Genomic DNA, 23,326 nt, shown 5'->3' on the forward strand with positions numbered 1-23,326 from the left:
CTAAACAACAACACAGAGCCACAGCCCCACTTAATGGCTTAACAACACAATACCACAGCCCCACTTAGTGGCTTAACAACACAATACCACAGCCCCACTTAGTGGCTAAACAACCAAATACCACAGCCCCACTTAGGGGCTAAACAACACAATACCACAGCCCCACTTAGTGGCTAAACAACACAGTACCACAGCCCCACTTAGTGGCTAAACAGCCACGTACCACAGCCCCACTTAGTGGCTTAACAACACAATACCACAGCCCCACTTAGTGGCTAAACAACACAGTACCACAGCCCCACTTAGTGGCTAAACACACAGTACCACAGCCCCACTTAGTGGCTAAACAACACAGTACCACAGCCCCACTTAGTGGCAAAACAGCACAGTACCACAGCCCCACTTAGTGGCAAAAACAACACAGTACCACAGCCCCACTTAGTGGCTAACAACAACACAGAGCCACAGCCCCACTTAGTGGCTAAACAACAACACAGAGCCACAGCCCCACTTAGTGGCTAAACAACAACACAGAGCCACAGCCCCACTTAGTGGCTAAACAACAACACAGAGCCACAGCCCCACTTAGTGGCTTAACAACACAATACCACAGCCCCACTTAGTGGCTTAACAACACAATACCACAGCCCCACTTAGTGGCTTAACAACAACACAGAGCCACAGCCCCACTTAGAGCTTTACAACAACACAGAGCCACAGCCCCACTTAGTGGCTTAACAACAACACAATACCACAGCCCCCTTAGTGGCTAAACAACACAATACCACAGCCCCACTTAGATGGCTAAACAACACAATACCACAGCCTCACTTAGGGGCTAAACAACACAATACCACAGCCCCACTTAGTGGCTAAACAACACAATACACAGCCCCACTTAGTGGCTAAACAACACAGTACCACAGCCCCACTTAGTGGCTAAACAACACAGTACCACAGCCCCACTTAGTGGCTAAACAACACAGAGCCACAGCCCCACTTAATGGCTAAACAACACAGAGCCACAGCCCCACTTAGTGGCAAACAGACGTTTGCAAATTTAGTGTGAACATTTTTCAACAATGACCCAACTGATAGACTTTTTTACCAAAGAGACTGTCTTAAGACAGGTCGGTTAATGTACTATTAGAGAATATGTGCAGTTGATAGAAGGAGTAGATGTGAGAGCCAAGAGAGAGAACCCAGTATGCACAGATCTCAGCAACACAGCAAAGGTTGAGCTCTGTTTGGCCATCAGTACCAAGACTGGAGCGACCCTGGTGAAGAGTAAGTGAGAGACATTAGATGTTTCAGCCATTTTATAGGCCCATACATCTGTTCCTCACAAACAACAAATAGAGGACCATTCTGATTCCATGAGAGCAACATTACATTCCCTACTTTTCTCTCCAACATGTTTTGAAGTTACAGGATACGTGTAGCCTATTTCTTAAATTAAGTTGATGCATCATTTTTTACAGTCTCCTATGACAACATAAACAATGGTGTAGACTATTTATATGACCTGGTTATAAGGTTATGGCTATTTAAGTCATTTATATGTATGTCAGTTGTATTTAGGTTTTGTCATATTTTTCAGGTGGTAGGCCTATATACAGTTGAAGTCGGAAGTTTACACACACTTAGGTTGGTGTCATTAAAACTATTTTTTCAACCACTCCACAAATTTCTTGTTAACGAACTACAGTTTTGGCAAGTCGGTTAGGACATCTAGTTTGTGCATGACACAAGTAATTTCTCTAACAATTGTTAACAGACAGATTATTTCACTCATAATTCACTGTATCACAATTCCAGTGGGTCAGAAGTTTACATACGCTAAGTTGACTGTGCCTTTAAACAGCTTGGAAAATTCCAGAAAATGGTGTCATGGCTTTAGAAGCTTCTGATAGGCTAATTGACATCATTTGAGTCAATTGGAGGTGTACCTGTGGATGTATTTCAAGGCCTACCTTCAAACTCAGTGCCTCTTTGCTTGACATCATGGGAAAATCAAATGAAATCCGTAGACCTTGTAGACCTCCACAAGTCTGGTTCATACTTGGGAGCAATTTCCAAACGCCTGAAGGTACCACGTTCATCTATACAAATAATAGTACGCAAGTATAAACACCATGGGACCACGCAGCCGTCATGCCGCTCAGGAAGGAGACGCGTTCTGTCTCCATGAGATGAACGTACTTTGGTGCGAAAAGTGCAAATCAATCCCAGAACAACAGCAAAGGACCTTGTGAAGATTCTGGAGGAAACATGTACAAAAGTATCTATATCCACAGTAAAACTAGTCCTGAATCAACATAACCTGAAAGGCCGCTCAGCAAGGAAGAAGCCACTGCTCCAAAACCGCCATAAAAAAGCCAGACTACGGTTTGCAACTGCACATGGGGTCAAAGATTGTACTTTTGAAGAAATGTCCTCTGGTTTGATGAAACAAAAATAGAACTGTTTGGCCATAATGAACATCGGTATGTTTGGAGGAAAAAGGGGGAGGCTTGCAAGCCGAAGAACACCATCCCAGCCGTGAAGCACGGGCGTGGCAGCATCATGTTGTGGGGTGCTTTGCTGCAGGAGGGACTGGTGCACTTCACAAAATAGATGGCATCATGAAGGAGGAAAATTATGTGGATATATTGAAGCAACATCTCAAGACATCAGTCAGGAAGTTAAAGCTTGGTCGCAAATGGGTCTTCCAAATGGACAATGACCCCAAGCATACTTCCAAAGTTGTGGCAAAATGGCTTAAGGACAACAAAGTCAAGGCATTGGAGTGGCCATCACAAAGCCCTGACCTCAATCCTATAGAAAATTTGTGGGCAGAACTGAAAAAGCGTGTGCGAGCAAGGAGGCCTACAAACCTGACTCAGTTACACCAGCTCTGTCAGGAGGAATAGGACAAAATTCACCCAACTTATTGTGGGAAGCTTGTGGAAGGCTACCCAAAACTTTTGACCCAAGTTAAACAATTTAAAGGCAATGCTACCAAATACAAATTGGGTGTATGTAAACTTCTGACCCACTGGGAATGTGATGCAAGAAATAAAAGCTGAAATAAATAATTCTCTCTACTATTATTCTGACATTTCACATTCTTAAAATAAAGTGGTGCTCTTAACTGACCTAAGACAGGGAATTTTTTAGATTAAATGTCAGGAATTGTGAAACACTGAGTTTAAATGTATTTGGCTAAAGTGTATGTTAACTTCCGACTTCGACTGTATATTTCATGCATTACTTGAAATTAGTAGACATCTAACAGACTGTGCCTTTAAATAGTCTAGTGAAACATCCAACTAATTTTGTGCCAGAGGTGGGATGGGGAATAGTGAGTGAGGACCACGTTAGGAGGAAACAGACTACATATTGTGGCAAAGCTTGGACCCCGTTAATGACTGATCGTATTTCAGACATTTGGAATAAGATGAGAAAAAGAGCTCTGACCAAGGCCTTGAGGCAGATGCATAAAGCGTATTAAAGAGTAGTGATAGTAGCAAGAGCAGAGTGCGGGTTTCTTATTTTTTCTCATCTTGTTCAACTGTTGCCATGCACCTGCAAAAAGGGAAGGCTCAGATGTGCGAGTGCCCTATGAATTTTGAGAAACAGGGAATAAAAAGCCCACATCTATGTGTTCGTGTGTGCAGTGCATGAAGTTGTATTGGAAATGAACCGATTTCAGAAGTTTAGTCTACTCGTTTGACATTGTTTACACTGTATCAATGCCTCTATGTGCGAGTCTGACTAAGGCACGAATAGTCCTACAGCTGGTTACTGAGGCCTATTGGTTAAAACAGAGATACACAACCGTGCTACTCACATGCGTTATACAACAAACAAATACATTGCATCTTCTGCCTTGTCTGCACAGCGAACACCGCTACCACAGATAGATGTGACGCTTCCTTGGGAAATGGTCGAACCACTCAGGATTCAGGAAATATCTGCCCACATGTTCCTTGGCGCTTATTCCCAATACTTTTGATTGGCTATGTTGTAGACTTGGACTTGGAGACTGTGATATTGTTTCATTACAATGACCTGCATGAATGAATTCTGTGTCCAAAAAAATGCAGACACTTTGATATAATTTTTTATATTTTTTATATCAATATGCCTAGATATTTGTTAATGAGAGGATAACGTAAAACCACAGTCTGTCAGATGAATAGTAATTTCAACTAATAAATTATATACCCAATGAAATTCCATAGGCATATTATTCTATACCAACGTTAAGCTACCCTTATAAACACGATTTGATGCTCCTATAATTTATTTACGAAGTCTATGATCGTATCAATCCCACGCAGCCTGTGTGGTGTGGGGATAGCTTTGTCCACTGAGTGGGGACAGAGAGCCACATACACAGTTCGGAGTGTAGGCTACTTGGAGGAAGATTGGCCTGACAGTAGTATCATCTTGGTTTGAGTTTGTTTGCGAGAGCTGTTGATGAGGGTAGGTCCTCTTTACACTGGGCAAAGTGGATACAGTAAAATGTTTTTGTTTCACTGACACATGTAGCTTATTCTGGGTTTCTGATTGTTGATGTTAGGGTATGCCTTTACATTTTCCCTGGTGGAAACATGTTTCTCACGTAGACCTACAAAATACTTGGACACAACAGCTCTGGTGAGTGCTGCCGCGGCCCAGGTTCATGTCAGGGTACCACAGGTTTCCTATGTCCTGTTCTTAATAGAGTGGGTGTGTTCATTCAATAGGATGGCACGGTAGGCTACACCTCCCATTGCTCTGGGGTGAAATTTCCCCTATGAAGGCCTAACAGATCTCGGATCAGCTTCCTTCCCGGAATCATAACATTAACAATCAGTGGGGAAAATTCAAAACTGGCCCAAGATCAGCATCTAGGGTCAACTTCCCCCTACTCCACACCTCCCATTTGGAGGCGGGGCCCCGAAGTCCCTTTACTTGAAATTGAACACAGTTGAAGGTACAGCATCATTCTGCCAGACTTACAGATATAATTTTAAGGTCTTTGGAGTGGGAGTAGATCGTCAGCTGGACAAAGCTTTTTTGAAGAATGACATCGAGGTGCCCCAGATGCACAAAAGATGTGTTTTTTGGTAAGGAATAATTTTTGTAAATTTATAGCCCGTGCCAATGAAAAATAATCTGAATATTGAAGATGATCAGAGAATTTGGATTGCATATTTTTAAGAGTGATGGTAATGATTAACGAAAACGAAATGAAAATTTACTGAAATAAAACATTCAAATGGTTATTGTAGGGATAATTTGTGCAGATGTGAACATAATAGAATATAACTGAATCCAAACCCTGTATGTCTTGCAAATGCCTTTGTGAAGCGGAGATATGTTATGTGAACTGTTTGGCATTGGGGCGACCCGGAGAGTGTTGGGGCTGCCGAGGCATGAATGCCAAGTTGTCCCGACTGATGACTTTGGGTTGCAGAACTGTCAGAATAGGCTAAACGTGAAGACTTTGTTATCATAAGATAATGTATTATCAAAAGACAATAGAAAAATAGAATTAAAGTTACCTTTTCAAAACCAGGCTAAAGGTTTTGCAGCTTCTCTGCCGCTGGGACTATTTTCATCATGTGCATACATTCTTAACCAGATGTCTCTGGAATGTTGACTGATTATTCCAAGACATTCAACGAGGATGAGTTAATACTTTACATGTTTATTTACTTTAACGTATAGGCAAGGTTACACGGGTTATATAAGTTAAACCACTGGAAGGAGGCTACAGGCTGCAGCTCTTGGTTATTCCCCCACTTGTCTCTGAGCTGAAATACACTTTTGTCTATTGATTTATTGTCTGCAAGTTGAACCCTTATTTATGCTGAAGTGTGGTAACCCGTTATAGGCAGAGGGAGAGGGGTCGAAAGGTCCAATAACATTTCAGGGAGAGGGTAGAGTACAAAGTCTGTGTTGGTTATAGCCTACCCTGTGAAACAACATAAAGGAAACCCTTTGTATAATGTACCAAACAGAGATATACACTACCATGTCAAACGTTTTAGAACACCTACTCATTCAAGGGTTTTTCTTTATTTTTACTATTTTCTACATTGTAGAACAATAGTGAAGACATCACAACTATGAAATAACACATATGGAATCATGTAGTAACCAAAAAAGTGTTATATTTGAGATTCTTCAAATAGCCACCCTTCGCCTTGATGACAGCTTTGCACACTCTTGGCATTCTCTCAACCAGCTTCATGAGGTAGTCACCTGGAATACATTTCAATTAACAGGTGTGCCGTCATAAAAGTTAATTTGGGGAATTTCTTTCCTTCTTAATGTGTTTGAGCCAATCAGTTGTGTTGATATACAGAAGATAGCCCAATTTGGTAAAAGTCAAGTCCAAGTCCATATTATGGCAAGAACAGCTCAAATAAGCAAATAGAATTGACAGTCCATTATTACTTTAAGACATGAAGGTCAGTCAATACGGAAACTGAAAGTTTCTTCAAGTGTGCAGTTGAAAACCAAAAACCAAAAACCATCAAGCGCTATGATGAAACTGTCTCTCATGTAGAAAATAGTAAAAATATAGAGTAACCCTGAGTAGGTTACTGAATGAGTAGGTGTTCGAATACAGTGTACACTACCGGTCAAAAGTTAAGGGGTTACTGTGATTTTGACAGTAGTTTACATGCAGCTTGGTGGCAAGTAAAATTCTGTATTTCATATTACAGTACACCTACTGTAATATAAATACGGTATCAACGCAAGTACTGTGTAATGACAGTACAATACTGTACAACTGACTGTATTATACTGTAAAAAAAAAGTAGATGCTACCATAATCGGAATAAATATATGAATTAATGAATTAATAAATAAATGAATGAATGAATGAAGGGAGGGGTTTGTATTTCATAGTATTTTTTGTAATTATAGGGGATTAGTACAAGCAGGTTGGCTGCTAGGTAGAGGCCTTAACAAAGCCTTCCAAACTGGCAGCGACTACAGGGCAAAACACACCGAATGGACATGGTAAAATGTTCAACCATTTAAGGTTTAAAGGTGCTACACATAAGATTTAGTAAAAATGTTTGCATTGTAATTTCTGAACATTTCCATAATATACACTACCGTTCAAAAGTTTGGGGTCTCTTAGAAATGTCCTTTTTTGGTCCATTAAAATAACATAAAATTGATCAGAAATACAATGTAGACATTGTTAATGTTGTAAATGACTATTGTAGCTGAAAACAGCAGATTTTTTAATGTAATATCTACATAGCCGTACAGAGGCCCATTATCAGCAACCATCACTCCTGTGTTCCAATGGCACGTTGTGTTAGCTAATCCAAGTTTATAATTTTAAAAGGTTAATTGATCATTAGAATACCCTTTTGCAATTATGCTAGCACAGCTGAAAACTGTTGTGTTGATTAAAGAAACTGCCAAGAAACTGAAGATCTCGTACAATGCTGTGTACTGCTCCCTTCACAGAACAGAGCAAACTGGCTCGAACCAGAAAAGAAGGAGGAGTGGGAGGCCCCGGTGCACAACTGAGCAAGAGGACAAGTACATTAGAGTGTCTAGTTTGAGAAACAGACGCCTCATAAGTCCTCAACTGGCAGCTTAATTAAATAGTACCCGCAAATCACCAGTCTCAACGTCAACAGTGAAGAGGCGACTCCGGGATGCTGGACTTCTAGGCAGAGTTGCAAAGAAAAAGCCATATCTCAGACTGGCCAATAAAAATTAAAGATTAAGATGGGCAAAAGAACACTGGACAGTGGAAGATTGGACAAAAATGTTATGGACAGACAAATCTAAGTTTGAGGTGTTCGGATCACAAAGAACATTCGTGAGACCCAGAACAAATGAAAGATGCTTGATGCCATCTGTCAAGCATGGTGGAGGCAATGTGGTCTGGGGGTGCTTTGGTGGTAGTCAAGTGGGAGATTTGTACAGGTTAAAGGGATCTTGAAGAAGGAAGGCTATCACTATATTTTGCAACGCCATGCCATACCCTGTGGACGGCTCTTAATTGGAGCCAATTTCCTTTTACAACAGGACAATGACCCAAAGCACAGCTCCAAACTATGGAATAACTATTTAGGGAAGAAGCAGTCAACTGGTATTCTGTCTATAATGGAGTGGCCAGCACAGTCACCGGATCTCAACCCTATTGAGCCGTTGTGGGATTAGCTTGACCGTATGGTACGTAAGTGTCACGACTTCAGCCGAAGTCGGTTCCTCTCCTTGTTCGGGCATCGCTCGGCGGTCGGCGTCGCCGGTCTACTAGCCATTGCCGATCCACTTTTCATTTTCCATTTGTTTTGTCTTTGTTTCTACACACCTGTTTTTCATTCCCCTAATTATTGTTCATGTATTTAACCCTCTGTTTCCCCCATGGTGTTGTGCGGGATTGTTTTATGTCATTTTCGGTAATGTTGGTGACTGGTTATTTCGACGGGTGCTGTTTCTTGCCCGTGCGTAAAAGTTGATGTTCGTGTATTTGTGTTTGGGCAAGTGTATTGTTTTACCTTGCACCATTCATTATTCTGAGTAAAGTTACGTTGCTCCCAATTCTCTGCTCTCCTGCGCCTGACTGCATACACCAGCTACACCCACCATTCTGACAGTAAGAAGTGCCCATCAAGCCAATCCAACTTGTGGGAGGTGCTTCAGGAAGCATCGGGTGAAATCTCTTCAGATTACCTCAACAAATTGACAACTAGAATGCCAAAGGTCTGCAAGGCTGTAATTTATGTAATTATTTCTCCTGCCGGAGCGGCATCTGTTGTAAAAATGGGAAAGCTGTTTTGACTTTGTAGCTGTGTTATCTAGTGGTGGACATTGGGTCAAATGGCCATTGTAGAAATTGCTCTGTCATTTCTTGGTTTTAAAAATTCTACACCATTTGCTTAATTTCAGTTTGTGTGAGAAAACGAGCACTTAGTAGTGTAGGGAATCATTGTACCATCTAAATTGCTTTGAAAGGCTCAAGCTCGAGTCAATCACGGGTCTCCGCCATGTTACGGGGAAATGAGATCCGGGGTAGAGGGAGATTGATTTTGAATGCAGCTTAGTGCTGTTGCAATTCACCTAACATGCACAGAGGAAATTCTAGGCATAGCACCTTTACGACTTGCTGCCACTCCAATCTGTCCTCTATACATTTTCAATTGATTGGCACTATAACCACATCAGAGTAATATTGGTACAGCATTCTCACTCACGAGTGCAACAAATATAGCATATTACAAGGCACGCCTCAAAATATGTTAATTACTGGAAACAACAAGGCCTACTCCATTGTTTATACTGTGTTGTCATTTTCTCTCTCTTTCTGTCCTGCAGCTGAGAAAGTGAGCTCGCTGGGGAAGAACTGGCACCGGTTCTGCCTGAAATGCAAACGCTGTAACAAAACCCTGTCGGCTGGCAACCACGCTGAGGTAAAGGGAAGCCCTGTGACCGTAATCAAATCAAATATCCTATCCACAGAGAGAGAAGGGAGGGAGATTTTGTTATTTATTTATACTTTATTTAACCAGGCAAGTCAGTTAAGAACAAATTCTTATTTACAATGATGGCCTACCCCGGCCAAACCCTCCCCTAACCCGGACGATGCTGGGCCAATTGTGCGCCGCCCTATGGGACTCCCGATCACGGCCGGTTGTGATACAGCCTTAGACCACTGCGCCACTCGGGACGAGAGAGCGAGAGAGAGAGACAGAGAGAGGGGTGTGCTATCTTACCCAATAATAAAGGGAGGGAGGGAGGTAGGGGACGAGACAGAGAGAGATACAGCGAAGGGATGTGCTATCCTACTCAAGAGAATGGGAGAGAGGGAAGGGGTTGCATGGGGACGGAGGGAGTAGGGCAGCCCACTAACCCCCATACAATGTAAAGCTATTTGAGCATAAACTGTTTCACAACTAAGGGGTGTTGTCAGTTAAGTGAGTTGCTTTTTGGCCCATATATAAACTCAAATTAAAAGTTGCTGTGGCGCATCTACATTAGAAGTCAGATAACAGTGGCTGTGAAATTCAGTGGCCTAGAAATTCCAATCATTTCAAGAATGAAACTGTTGAGCGGCTATGTTTTTGTGGGTCCCTTTGATTGTAGCTGGTCTGTGAACCAAAGCGTGGCTTTAGAATAATCTGACACTCATCCTTTGTCCACTCCGATCCTTCACCAGGCATCGTGACCCAGATCCTTTCTACTGTGTCTGCGTCCCAAATGGTACCCTATTCCCTACACTGTCAAAAAAAATCCTGTTGTTTTTACAATAACTTAGTGTATATAGGACACTACATAGGGAATATGGTGCCATTTAGAACGCAAGCAGTGTCATGCCACCTTTCATTGTCCTGCTCAAAAGACTTAGGGAATTTTCTAGCTCACTGAGCTGAATCGTTCAAGTTCAGAATCTAGGGCTTGTATATCTGACTGCACCCCCATCTCACAGACATGGGACACACACACACACACACATAGACACACACAAACACACACACACACAAACACACTGTGTCCTCCCCTGAGCATGGCAGTTAGCCAGCCTAGTAGTGGAATGGAATGTCAGCTCAGGGGACGTCTCTAATTCCAGTGAATGTTTAATGGAACTCTGTCAAGAGAACTTGTCTCTCGTTTCATCAGGGTGCTTCCTCCTCAAGACAAATATGACACTGAGGATGATGGATGGAAATAACGAAGGGTTGGGGAATGCAAGTATTACGACTTTAGTAAGAGTCAGGGCCAGTATTCATAAAGCGTCTTAGAGTAGGAGTGCTGATCTAGGATCAGGATCCCACTGTCCATGTAATCTTCATTCATTAAGATCTAAAATCAAAACCGAGGCTACATCAGCACTCCTACTCTGAGAATCTTTGTGAATATGTCCCAGATGTTTGAAACAAAGTAATTCCATTAGTACCTAGAAAGTGTAGGGTTATGTTATTGCTAGTGTAGTATTAACAGTGTAATCCTTTTGTATGATCTCTCAGGACCCCACATTTCTGCCTAGTCATGCACAGCATATCCTGTTAAATGTAAGAAAGGAGCTTTACTGTACAGTCATAGTAACAGCAACTGTTCAAGGATGACTCAGTCAGAACAATAATAAGCAAATCCCAGAAATATACATATCAAAAGAAGGATAACAGAGTTTGAAAAGAATCTGAAAATGAAGGCAGCACAGGTGGGCCTGGACAATGAAGACTCAGTTTGGTGCATGGATCCCCAGTGAGGGTTTATTGTACTAGAAATAGTAAAAGACAATAAATAAAACAATCAATAAACAATGGATAAAAACTAGGAAGTGTCGAGCCAGTGGGGGACCACATATGCCCTCTGGCAGGGGGGTTTGAGTCCCGACTCGGCCTCTATCTGTAGCTGTCAAAAATTACAGAAGGGGATCAGAACTATTCTAGCCAGTGTCTGGAAAGGCTATATAACACATTAATCTAAATGTGCACTCTAAATTAAATGTTTCACTTATCACAGACTCCAGGTAACTGGGTTTAAAATAATTATAGTTAGAGGCCCAATAGTCTGGTCAGGTATGATTGGTCTCCTGACTAGTGTTCTCCAAGTCTCACAGAGTAGGATAAATGTCAAAGGGCGAAATTTGTTTTGGAAGCCTGTTTGATCCTGTTTGATACCCTAACCCAGGGGTAAGTCATCGTCCTGGCCCAAACAAGTCTTTGAGTTGATTGATACTAGGGCTACTGAGGCCACATGTGGCTGGTGGCACCTTATTTGGGGAGGACAGGCTCATAGTAATGGCTGGAATGGAATTAATGGAATGGTATCGGACACATCAAACATATGGCTATCATGTGTTTGATACCATTCAATTCACTCCATTATTATGAGCCATCCTCCCCTCAGCAGCCTCCTGTGGCTGAGGCTACTCATTCAGGTCATCTCAGACCAGTAAGTGACAAAATCAAGCCTTGTTTCGGTGTTTTAGTGTACATTAGTTTGGAGACTATGGGGGAGTTGGTTCAGTGGCCAGGGAACAGACAGTTGGTTCAGTGGGCCAGGGAACAGACAGTTGGTTCAGTGGGCCAGGGAACAATTCATTTAAAAAATGTATGTTCTGATGGTCTCGTATGTCTTTCTGAAAAGCAGACTTTTGCTAGAATTTTTCCCCCAGCATTTTCATATAAAAAATACTTGCTGATGGAGTTCACAGGGAGTAGAATTCATGGCATGCTGTGGTTGTATTCTCTAGAGTCTAGTAGTCTTAACCTCCATGCTGTCATTGTCCTTTCATCTGAAGACTAGTTGTATTTTAAAATTGCAATATGTAACCTTTTGGGCGAACTGACCCAACTCACATAGAAATATGAGTTATAGATCTGTCATTCTCATTTAAACAAGTCTAAGAAGCAAGTCTAAGAAGCGGTATATCTGTTCTATGTGCGCCCTTTCTATGCTTCCTCTTCTTAAGATTAATTTTTGCGTCTTTTACTTTCGGTTTTATGCACCAGCTTCAAACTGCTGAAAATACAATATTTTTGGTAATGAAGAAAAAGAAATCACAGCGGTTTAGATGGTACAATGATACTTGCTTGTTTTGTCACATAAACTAACATTCGATTTCTGCATAGTGCACCTTTAAGGGTTACTTGTGGATGGAAGGGTTCACATGCTTGACTTTTGAGAGGTAATTGTTCTTACACAGGTCCTTCTGTACAGTATGAAATATACAACCTAACAGTATACATGGAATAATGTACAAGCACTGCTAGTTCACTGTCACCAGCCCATATACTGTCTACCTCAGGGGTGTCGGTCAGCCAAAAGGTCCCCACCGTCAAATCTTTTTCTATGCTCCCTTACTGTCCAGCTTTCGTTTTGTGATTATTAGCGAGCTGGACACAGTCAAGAAACTGTATGAATGTAGGTCCATTGTCATTTATACACAGTTTCCATTTGATTTTAGTCATTTTAAAGTATAACAAATTCTCCCATTCTCTCTCTCAGGGGTCAAATACATTTTTTCATCAGGGAGGGACAGAGAGGGGAGAATGGCATTTGCATTCCTGAAAGGGTTTCTCATTCGGGAACTCTCAGTACTTCTGGCTGTTGGGATGATTGAAAATACAGACATACCAAAAGACATGGGTACCTGATGTTGGCATCTTTAAAGTTAAGTAGATGTTAAAAGACTAAGTATACATTTATAATGACCTTGTCAGAGAGGCATGTCCTTAGTTCCTAGACAGTAGCCTACAATGCTAACACATTCATCACATTGAAAAACGCCTGCTCCATGACATCACACCCTCAGTGACAGTGTGACAATGAACAGGCCAAAGTGTGACATCACAACAGACTGTCAGGTCTGTAACGGATACTTGTGGTATCAGAGGTTGAATCCCATTTGGGACGCACATTCACTCTCCAGAAAAAACATGATTTCAAATGATCAGACATGGGACAACCTGAGTCACAGGCTGTCCTAGACACCATGTTCCAGACCTCAGTGTCCATATATAGAGAGCCTGAAATAGCTATGCAGGAAGTGATGATTTAACTTTGAAGTTATCAGTGCGTATATGTGACACATTCAGTGATTCACTATGAAAATCATGTGCGTATTTAGGAATACTTAGCTTTTCTTTGCTTTCTAAATTTCACGCTACGGTCAGTTTTCGTTGTATTAATGGTGCAAGCAGGACACTAACAAACCTAGCTCGGGAAACAATGGTACAGCAAGGCCTTATCATTACAACAATTATTATGAAAAAATACATGTACAAATATATATATATACTGTATATATTTTTTTTGTCACACAGCAAAATATTTTGTTGCGTATGCGACCAAATAGGTCGCAGTTTAGAGCCCTGTATCCACATCAATGCAATTGAACCGCAAACAATTCCACACTAAATGCCATTTCTTAATATGTACCTACACGGTGTTACCATTGTTTCTGACAATGTAATAACCTTATGTTATACTGGGATGATCTGAAGCTATTGACGCAGCAAAAGGGTATTTCATTAGAGAGTGACTTCAGTGTTTTTGGAGAATCTTCTTTGGAGCTTTGGTTTGTCTTACTTTGTTGTTCTTGTGGCGTAAGGGAGTTTGTCAAGTAATTAAATATTATTCTGCTTGAGGACACACATATCTCACACACACATATCTCGCACGCACGCACATAAACACACACACAGATCATTCCTGTGTGTTCAGAGTGAGCTGTGTCCGACAGTGTGTGTGCATTTATTCATATAGGTACTGTTTGAGCTGTGTCCGACAGTGTGTGTGCATTTATTCATATAGGTACTGTTTGAGCTGTGTCACACACAATAACCCAGTGTTGGTCCGAAAAGAGGTGTGTCACATTCATTGCGTGTTTCTAAGGTTGAGTCATAAAAGGCACCCTATTCACTAAATAGTGCACTACTTTTGACCCCATGGGGGTCCCTCTATGGTTGGTTTCATAAGCAGTCATTTAGACTGAAGAGCTTGAAGAGCCTGGTGAGGTCACAGCATCCTAAATCTCTCCTATTCTCCTCTCAGAAGGGTGTTAGTTGTCTAAATATTGCTTTATTCCCAGTTAATGCCCTGAAATGTGAGGGAGCTAGCTAAAGCATATGGAAGCAGTTTGTTCAAATGAAAGTCTGAATTGGGGAGGTGTTTGACAGGAATTTGAGTTGGAAGGATCTCTGCTCTGCTCAGTCCAGTCCATTTTAGGACTGACAGAGAGAGCTCCTCCATGATTAACTTGAAGGGGTCAGGAGGAGAAGGCATTTGTATATATTTGAAAGACAATTGCTGCCCTATGGGCCCAGGTCAAATGCAGTGCACTATAAACAGAATAGGATGCGATTTGTGACAATTCCAGTGACCGGTCAGCGATCACATTCCTGAAATATAACCTCTGTCTGATTGGTTTAAACCCAATGCTTTACAGTGACGCTGACTGGCTGTAAAGTTCCGTTTCAGTGAATTGTGAACCGTTTCAGTAGTTTCAACTTCAGTAAACAGTTTATTTCTGTAATAAGTAGAACTGTTTCAGTAAATAGTAACAGCTGAAGTTGAACTTAAATTGTATATTTGTTTTTATTAATGAACCATATTCAGCTATTTCTTATGATAATAGATTATTTATTAATTTTAGACATTCTCTGTCTTTCAGCATGATGGACTGCCCTACTGTCACAAACCATGCTACGGAACTCTCTTTGGACCCAAAGGTAAGAGATTACTGTTAAAAAGCCTCATCACAAATATATGACGAGGAAGAATGGCTATAGCATACATATAGGATAGGATAAACTTTGTTGTCCCGAGGGGGAAATTGTCTTGGATATACAGTGCTGCTGAATAAAAATAAATAACCCTATACCCGTTACACAGACACACACACACGCACACGCACACGCGCGTGCGCACGCACTTAAACACCACCACACTTCATACAGTATCACAAATGCACTCCTTTCCCCACTCACACAAACAGCCATAAAAGTAGTTGAATGATTAAGAAAACAATGTTAAAAACATTAGACCATTTTATCACACAGACACGATATGGTTATTCAAGGCATTTCCAATGCATCAAAGTGCATGACCTCCTCAGTGTGCTGTGTGGGGCCCGGACAGATATTTATATATCTATAATGACCTCTTGCCCTGGTGTAATGCAGCCTGGCCAGAGCCTATTCAATTATTACTCCTAACCAGGTGGGCCTCATTTCGTAAAGTTCCTTCAATTTCAATTTGCTTAAATCTTTGACAAAAATTTGGACCACACCAAAATCCTAGGATTTGTATGTGCCATTAAAAAAGTTGATTAATTATTATGGAAGAAATACATACAACTTTGGATTTATGAAGGCGTGAATGAACTCTGATGTAATCTGAGGTACTTCGCTTTTATAAAAGTCAAAAGAACCACAAAAGGAGATTTTTATAAGCTCATAACATTTTTGTCTGACTACAGCGGGGGTGTACTCAGAAATATAGGTATTATTTTGGGTAAATATGAGATCCCAATTGGCACCCTATTCCCTATATAGTGCACTACTTTTGCCCAAAGCCCTATGGGCCCTGGTTAAATGTGGTGCACTATAAATGGAATAGGGTGCCATTTGGACAGGACACAGACAGGATTTCACTACTAAGATTTTAATTGGATTACTCCCCAATGTAATGCTTTAATCGTGTAGTAGTGTATGAACACAAGGGCTTATTGAAGAACTGAAAGAAATATAGATATCTACACACTGTTGAAAGCTACCACAGTTTATTGAGTGTGTTTGATACCTCTGTAGTCAGAAAAACGGACTACAGAGGCAACCAGCAACCTAATATGACCATGCCTGCATATCACATGATTGTTGTTGTGGGGGTGCCATAACACCTGGAAGAGAAAGTCTAATCTCATTTCCTAGATGGGACCTGGGTTCCAGCAGTTAGGGGCCAATCGGGGAGGTTCATTAGACTGGGGAAGTTAAATGTAAAGAGGGTTACACATCTGACAAACTTCCGCTCATATCAAAGAAAATGATTTTGAGTAGCTTCATAGATTATCCATAAAGAATGAGATCATCCCACATTACAGTTGAGTTGACCCAGTCCATACATACATACAGAAACAAGGAATTTGTCTGGAATGTGTGTGTCTCTGGTGGTTTGGGTTGGATGGGGGCGGGGTTTGGTTCTGGATGTTTGGATAAAGGAACCTCAAACCCAACTGAAAAACAGCAGGCATTTCCCCTTGGCTTCTCCCTCCTCTGCAATTCTGCCTATCGTCTAATGTGGGAGTTATGCAGTAGGACCTCTACTGGGGCTTAAAGCATTTCCTTTTTTAATATAACACACTGACAACCAAATTTCAGTACAGCAGAAGAGTAACCAATGGTTCCATGGGACTAGTTGTAAGACACTGGTACTTTGTTCAAACTCTAGCACCTCATAATACCACATAATACTATGGCTGCCTAATAACCTCTCCTCCAGGTGTGAACATTGGAGGGGCAGGCTCCTACATCTACGACACTCCTCAACCCGCCTTTGACAGCCCCTCAGAAGGATCTCCCACCACACCATGGACCACCGTGCAGGTCACCCGGAACCAACCCAAAGGTAAGGGACGGTAGCCTGATCCCAGATCTGTTTGCGCTGTTTTGATATCGCCTATGGCCATTGTCACGCCAAACAATACCATAGGCAGACCACACAAACGGATCTGGGGCAAGGCTACAGCGACAGGGGTAGTAATAGTATTATTAAGGGAGTTTAGAGTTAACATATTGTCTTGATGAAAAACAAATCCCTCCTTGGCTTTCGCCACCTCACACACACATACATACACTACATGGCCAAAACGATGTGGACAGCTATTAGTGTATTCGGCTATATCAGCCAAACCCGTTGCTGACAGGTGTGTAAAATCGAGCCAACAGCCATGCAATCTCCATAGACAAACATTGGCAGTAGAATGGCTCGTACAGAAGAGCTCAGTGACTTTCAACGTGGCATTGTCATAGGATGCCACCTTTCCAACAAGTCAGTTTGTCAAATTTCTGCCCTGCTAGAGCTGCCCCGGTCAACTGTAAGTGCTGTTACTGTGAAGTTATCAGGTTTCCGGTAAGACCCAAATGCAGTCTGTGTTGAAGAAGTTACAATGTTTATTACAGCAACAGGGGCAGGCAAACAACAGATCAAGGCAGGCAGTGGTCGATAATCCAGAGTGGTGGGGTAATGGTACAGGACGACTGTCACGATCGTCTATGGGTGAGAGAGAGGACCAAGGCGCAGCGTGTGCAAAATACATTCTCTTTTATTTAGNTCCTCTCCTCTCCTCTCCTCTCCTCTCCTCCAGGTGTGAACATCGGAGGGGCAGGCTCCTACATCTACGACACTCCTCAACCCACCTTCGACTGCCCCCCCGAGGGATCCCCCACCACACCATGGACCACCATGCAGGTCACCTGGAACCAGCCCAAAGGCAAGGGACAGTAGATCCCAGATCTGTTTGTCATGCTAAACAATGTCCACTGGAGCTGAGCAAGACAGCACAAACCGATATGGGACCAGGCTAAAGCGACGGAGGGGGAGTAGTAGTATTATTAATTAAGGGAGCTTAGAGTAGCATATTGTCTTGATGAAAAACAAATACCCTCCTTAGCTCTCGCAACCTCGCGCACACACACACTGTTGGTTAATAAGGGCTTGTAAGTAAGCATTTCACGGTAAGGTCTACACATGTTGTATTTGGCACATGTAACAAATAAAGTTTGATTTGATTTGAACCAGTCCTTTTTATCAGGGCTGCTCAAATAAACTGGCCTTGCCAAGTGCTCCAAGTACGACCATTAAGGGTTAAATATAGCAACATAAAGGGAGTAGAGAGAGGGTTACTCACCACCAAATGGTTGTAACGACTGTCTTGTTTCACACACAAACATACACACATGCACGCACACACACGTGCACACACACACACACACACACACACTTGTAATGACCCTCTATCTGTTTGTCACTGGGGAGGAATGAGGAATTTTCATTGGCCAGCTTTGATTGGCTCACTTCCTGAAATATTTTGCCTTGAGGCTTTTCCGACAGACGAGCAAATTGTGTTCGTGACACTTCACATGTGACAAGGGACGTAATGTTCCAAGTAAAATTGACACATTACTTTGAGTTATATAAAAGGCTGGCTTGTATCTAAGATACATTTCTAAGATATAGACCCTCTAAATCAGGACCAATGGTTTTGAAGTGATTTGCAGCACAAGAGATGTCTATCTCTGACTATGTCTTTAAAGAACCATCTCTGATTACAAGATTCAAGATTGACCAACAGATCTTTTTAAAAGATCTTCTCCACAACTTGTGCTTAGCATTTCCTTTGAAGATTCAAATTATTTTGACGGAAGGGGTGGGAGAGTTGCTGATTGCTCGTTGTTACGATTATAATGATTTATAATCTGTTGAAGCTTTGCCTTTTGATAAAAAAACTTTTTGCTACAGTATGTATCACAATGCGTTAGTATTCAATCTGCAAACTGCGTGGTTAATTTAGAATAGATAAATTGTGTACATTGAAATATTCTGTAAAGTAGGAGATTACATTTATTTTACAGTAGCAGCTGGACTTTGTCTCTGGTATGCTGAGTTTGTGTCTGTTCTTATATTTGCTGTCTGGTTGGAGGAATACAATCTGCACGTTTCTGTGAGGTTAATTTTAGAATTTATGTGGGGTGAACTTATGAATAACCTCCAGTCACTGTTGTTTTTCCCAGTTCTTCCCCCTCCAACCAGGACATTTGCTGGAGAGACCTCACTCTGTCCTGGCTGTGAGAAAGTGGTCTATTTCGGTATGTTTTGGTCAGACTGTTATTTTCAACATTTGCTTTCTTATGTTTATTTTCTATGTTATCAACTACAATGGACTTGTACTGATAGTTTAGCAGATGTTTATATTTTCAAAGCAACATACAGTACAGTGAGTGCATATATTTTTGGTGGGAATTGAACCCACGACCTTGTTTAACCTTTATTTAACTAGGCAAGTCAGTTAAGAACAAATTCTTATTTACAATGACGGCCTACACTGGCCAAACCCGGATGACGCTGGGCCAATTGTGCACCGCCCTATGGGACTCTCAATGATGGTCGGTTGTGATACAGCCTGGATTTGAACCAGGGTGTCTGTAGTGACACCTAAAGCACTGAGATGCAGTGCCTTAGACCGCTGCGCCACTCGGGAGACCTTAGCATTGCAATCACCACATTTTTACCAACTGAGCCACACAGAACCATGTGCACTGTTTATTAATGATCCTGACATGCCAGCTGAATGAGGTGGTAGTAGTTACGTGTTTGTCTGTGTGTGCAGCAGAGAAGGTGATGTCCCTGGGTAGGAACTGGCACAGACCGTGCCTGCGCTGTGAGAGGTGTAAGAAGACACTGACCTCTGGTGGACATGCTGAGGTATTATATCCACATTATTACTGTAGTGGTTCCCAAACTGTGGGGTTCACCTGAGGGGTCAGCAAAATGTGTACAATTGCAAGAAATTAGCTTTAAAAGGTAGGTTGACGTTTCTTGTCATGAATCTTGGCCTGGTGGCAGAACTGACTAATTTCTGCTAGATGGTCTATCTGTAAAGTCAAAATTGGCTATATCCCAAAAATTCATGATTTTCTTTTTCTTTTTGGTCTTAATTTAAGGTTGGGGTTAGGCATTAGGGTTAGCAGTGTGGTTAAGTTTAGGAATACTAGATTAAAGGAATACTAGATTTTGGAATAGTAGATTTTGACAAGGAGACCCTTTATCTACTTCCCCAGAGTCAGAGGAACTTGTGGATACCATTTTAATGTCTCTATGTCCAGTATGAAGGAAGTAAGAGGTAATTTTGTGTGCCAATGCTAACTAGCGTTAGCGCAATGACTTGAAGTCTATGGGTATCTACTAGCATGCTAGCCTTGAAATGACTGGAAGTCTATGGGTATCTACTAGCATGCTAGCAGATACCCATAGACTTCCAGTCATTTCGCTAATGCTAGTTAGCAATTGCCCTAGCGCTAGTTAGCAACTTCCTTTAAATTGCACGCTGAGACATAAAAATGGTATTCACATGTTCATCTGACTCCCGGAAGGTAGATAAAGGGCCTCCGTGCCAAAATCCCGTGGTATCCCTTTAAAGTAAGGATTAGGATTCAAATCAGATTTTGTGACTTTGTGGCTGTCCCAGCTAGTGACCACTGCAGAGCTGTGAGAAGGGGGGCTTGGTGAAAAGGTTTGGAAACCACTGCTGTAGATGACAGAAGCCATGGGTGCTTTTAAGACTTGCATCAGTATTTTTGTAATCAAATGTGCAAGTAAGGTGATTTTATTAATTTTATTATTAAAGTCTCTTGCATCTTCAGGATGCAAACATCGATTTATAACACAATCTGAAGATGCATTGATGTTGGTAAATTAAATCAGACTGAATCAAACCAATAGAAGTGTATTCATACCCTCAGGGAGGGGCAATTAAGAAGAGCTAAATGCCCTTCATGTATGTCTTATTCTGACATCTGTAGTCTAGGGTCATGAGACAGCCTCATGATAAAGAATGGATGTTGAATAATAATATCTCAATCAGATTCAAAACTATAATATGACATTGCTGATGTTTCCCTTGCTGCAGCATGAAGGGATACCTTACTGCCACGTCCCTTGTTACGGCATCCTGTATGGACCAAAAGGAGTGAACATCGGCAACGTGGGCTGTTACATCTACGAGAAAGAAGGCATGGCGCAAACTGAAATACCCAGCCAGTCCTAGCCACACACTGAAAGTGAGATGAATGTAAATAGCCAATAGAAAACTCTGGTTAAATGTCCTCGGTTTGGGGTTTCAGTGACTGAATTGATTGAAATTACTGAATTGAGTGACTGAAGTTGTTGCGATGGAACCGACCACGCTATCACAGGTCAACATGAGGTCATGTTTCTTTATTTGTTTTCATGATCACATAAATTATATCACATGGAAGGGACATTTACAAAAACATTCTGCATTTTATTCTAATGTATTAACGTAATAATGTTTAGGAATATTTAAATCACGTTTGCAACCTAAAGTTATAAAGCATTATACCGGAACACTTTAAGTGTTTTTACACACACACATATATATATATATATATTTAATATATGCATATACAGTACCAGTCAGAAGTTTGGACACACCTACTCATTCAAAAAAAATCTTAATTTTTAACATTTTCTACATTGTAGAATAATAGTGAAGACATCAAAACTATGAAATAACACATATGGAATCATGTAGTAACCAAAAAAGTGTTAAACAAATCAAAATGTATTTCATATTTTCGATTCTTCAAAGTAGCCACCCTTTGCCTTGATGACAGCTTTTCACACTCTTGGCATTCTCTCAACCAGTTCCCACATATGCTGAGCAGTTGTTGTCTGCTTTTCCTTCACTCTGCGGTCCAACTCATCCCAAACCATCTCAATTGGGTTGAGCTCGGGTGATTGTGGAGGCCTGGTTACCTGATGCAGCATCTGATTTGGCCTCATAAAACCAAAGGACAGATTTCCACCGGTGTAATGTCCATTGCTCGTGTTTCTTGGCCCAAGCAAGTCTCTTATTATTATTGGTGTCTTTTAGTAGTGGTTTCTTTGCAGCAATATGACCATGAAGGCCTGATTCTTACAGTCTGTTGAGATGTGTCTGTTACTTGAACTCTGTGAAGCATTTATTTGGGCTGAAATGTCTGAGGCTGTTAACGTTAATGAACTTATCCTCTGCAGCAGAGGTAACTCTGGGTCTTCCTTTCCTGTGGCAGTCCTCATGAGAGCCAGTTTCATCATAGCGCTTGATGGTTTTTGTGACTGCACTTGAAGAAACTTTCAAGGTTCTTGAAATGTTCCGTATTAACTGACCTTCATGTCTTAAAGTAATGATAGACTGTTGTTTCTCTTTGCTTATTTGAGCTGTTCTTCACATAATATAGACTTGGTCTTTTGCCAAATAAGCCTATCTTCTGTATACCACCCTTACCTTGTCACAACACAACTTATTGGCTCAAACACATTAAGAAGGAAAGAAATTCCTCAAATTAACTTTTAATAAGGCACACCTGTTAATTGAAATGCATTTCAGGTGACTACCTCATGAAGCTGGTTGAGAGAATGCCTAGAGTGTGCAAAGCTGTAATCAAGGCAAAGGGTGGCTACTTTGAAGAATCTCAAATATAAAATATATTCAGATTTTTTTAACACTTTTGTGGTTAATACATGATTCCTTACATGTGTTATTTCATAGTTTTGATGTCTTCACTATTATTCTACAATGTAGAAAATAGTATAAATAAAGAAAAACAGTTGAATGAGTAGGTGTGTCCAAACTTTTGACTGGTACTGTATAAAATGTGTATTCAACAATAGGCTCATATTAAATATTAAAGATTGATTGCATGCATTTGCCAATGGTTATGGTGAAGAATAATGCATAAAGAGTTATGATACATTATCAAAGATAATATCTTGTTCCTCATTGATATGAAACAGAAAAGGAGTCTTTTCTAAATAAGATAATGTCATATTGGTTAAGTGTAAATTATAATTAAGTGTAAATTATAATTTGTATGTGACGAATAACACTTGAATTATGCTTCACACTTCAGGCTTTCTCTTCCTCTTTTGTTCTCTTGTATTTCGTTTATCTTTTTTTATAAGATCAGTGCAAGGTTTGAAGGTTGTTTTTGATGTGTAACAAACACACTGAGTGTACTAAACATTAAAGAACACCTTCCTAATATTGAGTTACACCCATTTTGCCCTCAGAACAGCCTGAATTCGTCGG

The 23,326-nt window shown here is 41.1% G+C and overlaps 1 protein-coding gene across 2 annotated transcripts; it reads left to right on the plus strand.

Annotated features, from left to right (window-relative positions):
* Positions 1-4,940: 4,940 nt before the first annotated feature.
* Positions 4,941-23,281, plus strand: LOC112071387 (cysteine-rich protein 3). Of its 2 annotated transcripts, none has more exons than XM_024138841.2 (7): positions 4,941-5,096; positions 9,328-9,422; positions 15,131-15,188; positions 17,822-17,947; positions 19,248-19,322; positions 19,844-19,938; positions 21,143-23,281. In XM_024138841.2, exons 1-7 carry the CDS (start codon positions 5,054-5,056, stop codon positions 21,278-21,280), a joined length of 630 nt encoding a protein of 209 aa, XP_023994609.1. In that variant the 5' UTR covers positions 4,941-5,053; the 3' UTR covers positions 21,281-23,281. The 2 variants fall into 2 exon arrangements, with proteins under 2 accessions (XP_023994609.1, XP_023994610.1); XM_024138842.2 differs by having other exon boundaries at positions 4,959-5,096; positions 19,847-19,938.
* The last annotated feature ends 45 nt before the right edge of the window (positions 23,282-23,326 follow it).

This window comes from Salvelinus sp. IW2-2015, unplaced genomic scaffold, assembly GCF_002910315.2.
Source record: "Salvelinus sp. IW2-2015 unplaced genomic scaffold, ASM291031v2 Un_scaffold1602, whole genome shotgun sequence".
Classification (NCBI taxonomy): Eukaryota; Metazoa; Chordata; class Actinopteri; order Salmoniformes; family Salmonidae; genus Salvelinus; species Salvelinus sp. IW2-2015.

What these genes read in the sequence shown, in the direction of transcription:
- LOC112071387 (XM_024138841.2), top strand. Translation starts at nt 5,054, where the DNA reads ATGACATCGAGGTGCCCCAGATGCACAAAAGATGTGTTTTTTG. An exon ending in CACAAAAGATGTGTTTTTTG is followed by an intron (nt 5,097 to 9,327) that starts GTAAGGAATAAT and finishes TCTGTCCTGCAG; the next exon opens with CTGAGAAAGTGAGCTCGCTG. An exon ending in CGGCTGGCAACCACGCTGAG is followed by an intron (nt 9,423 to 15,130) that starts GTAAAGGGAAGC and finishes TCTGTCTTTCAG; the next exon opens with CATGATGGACTGCCCTACTG.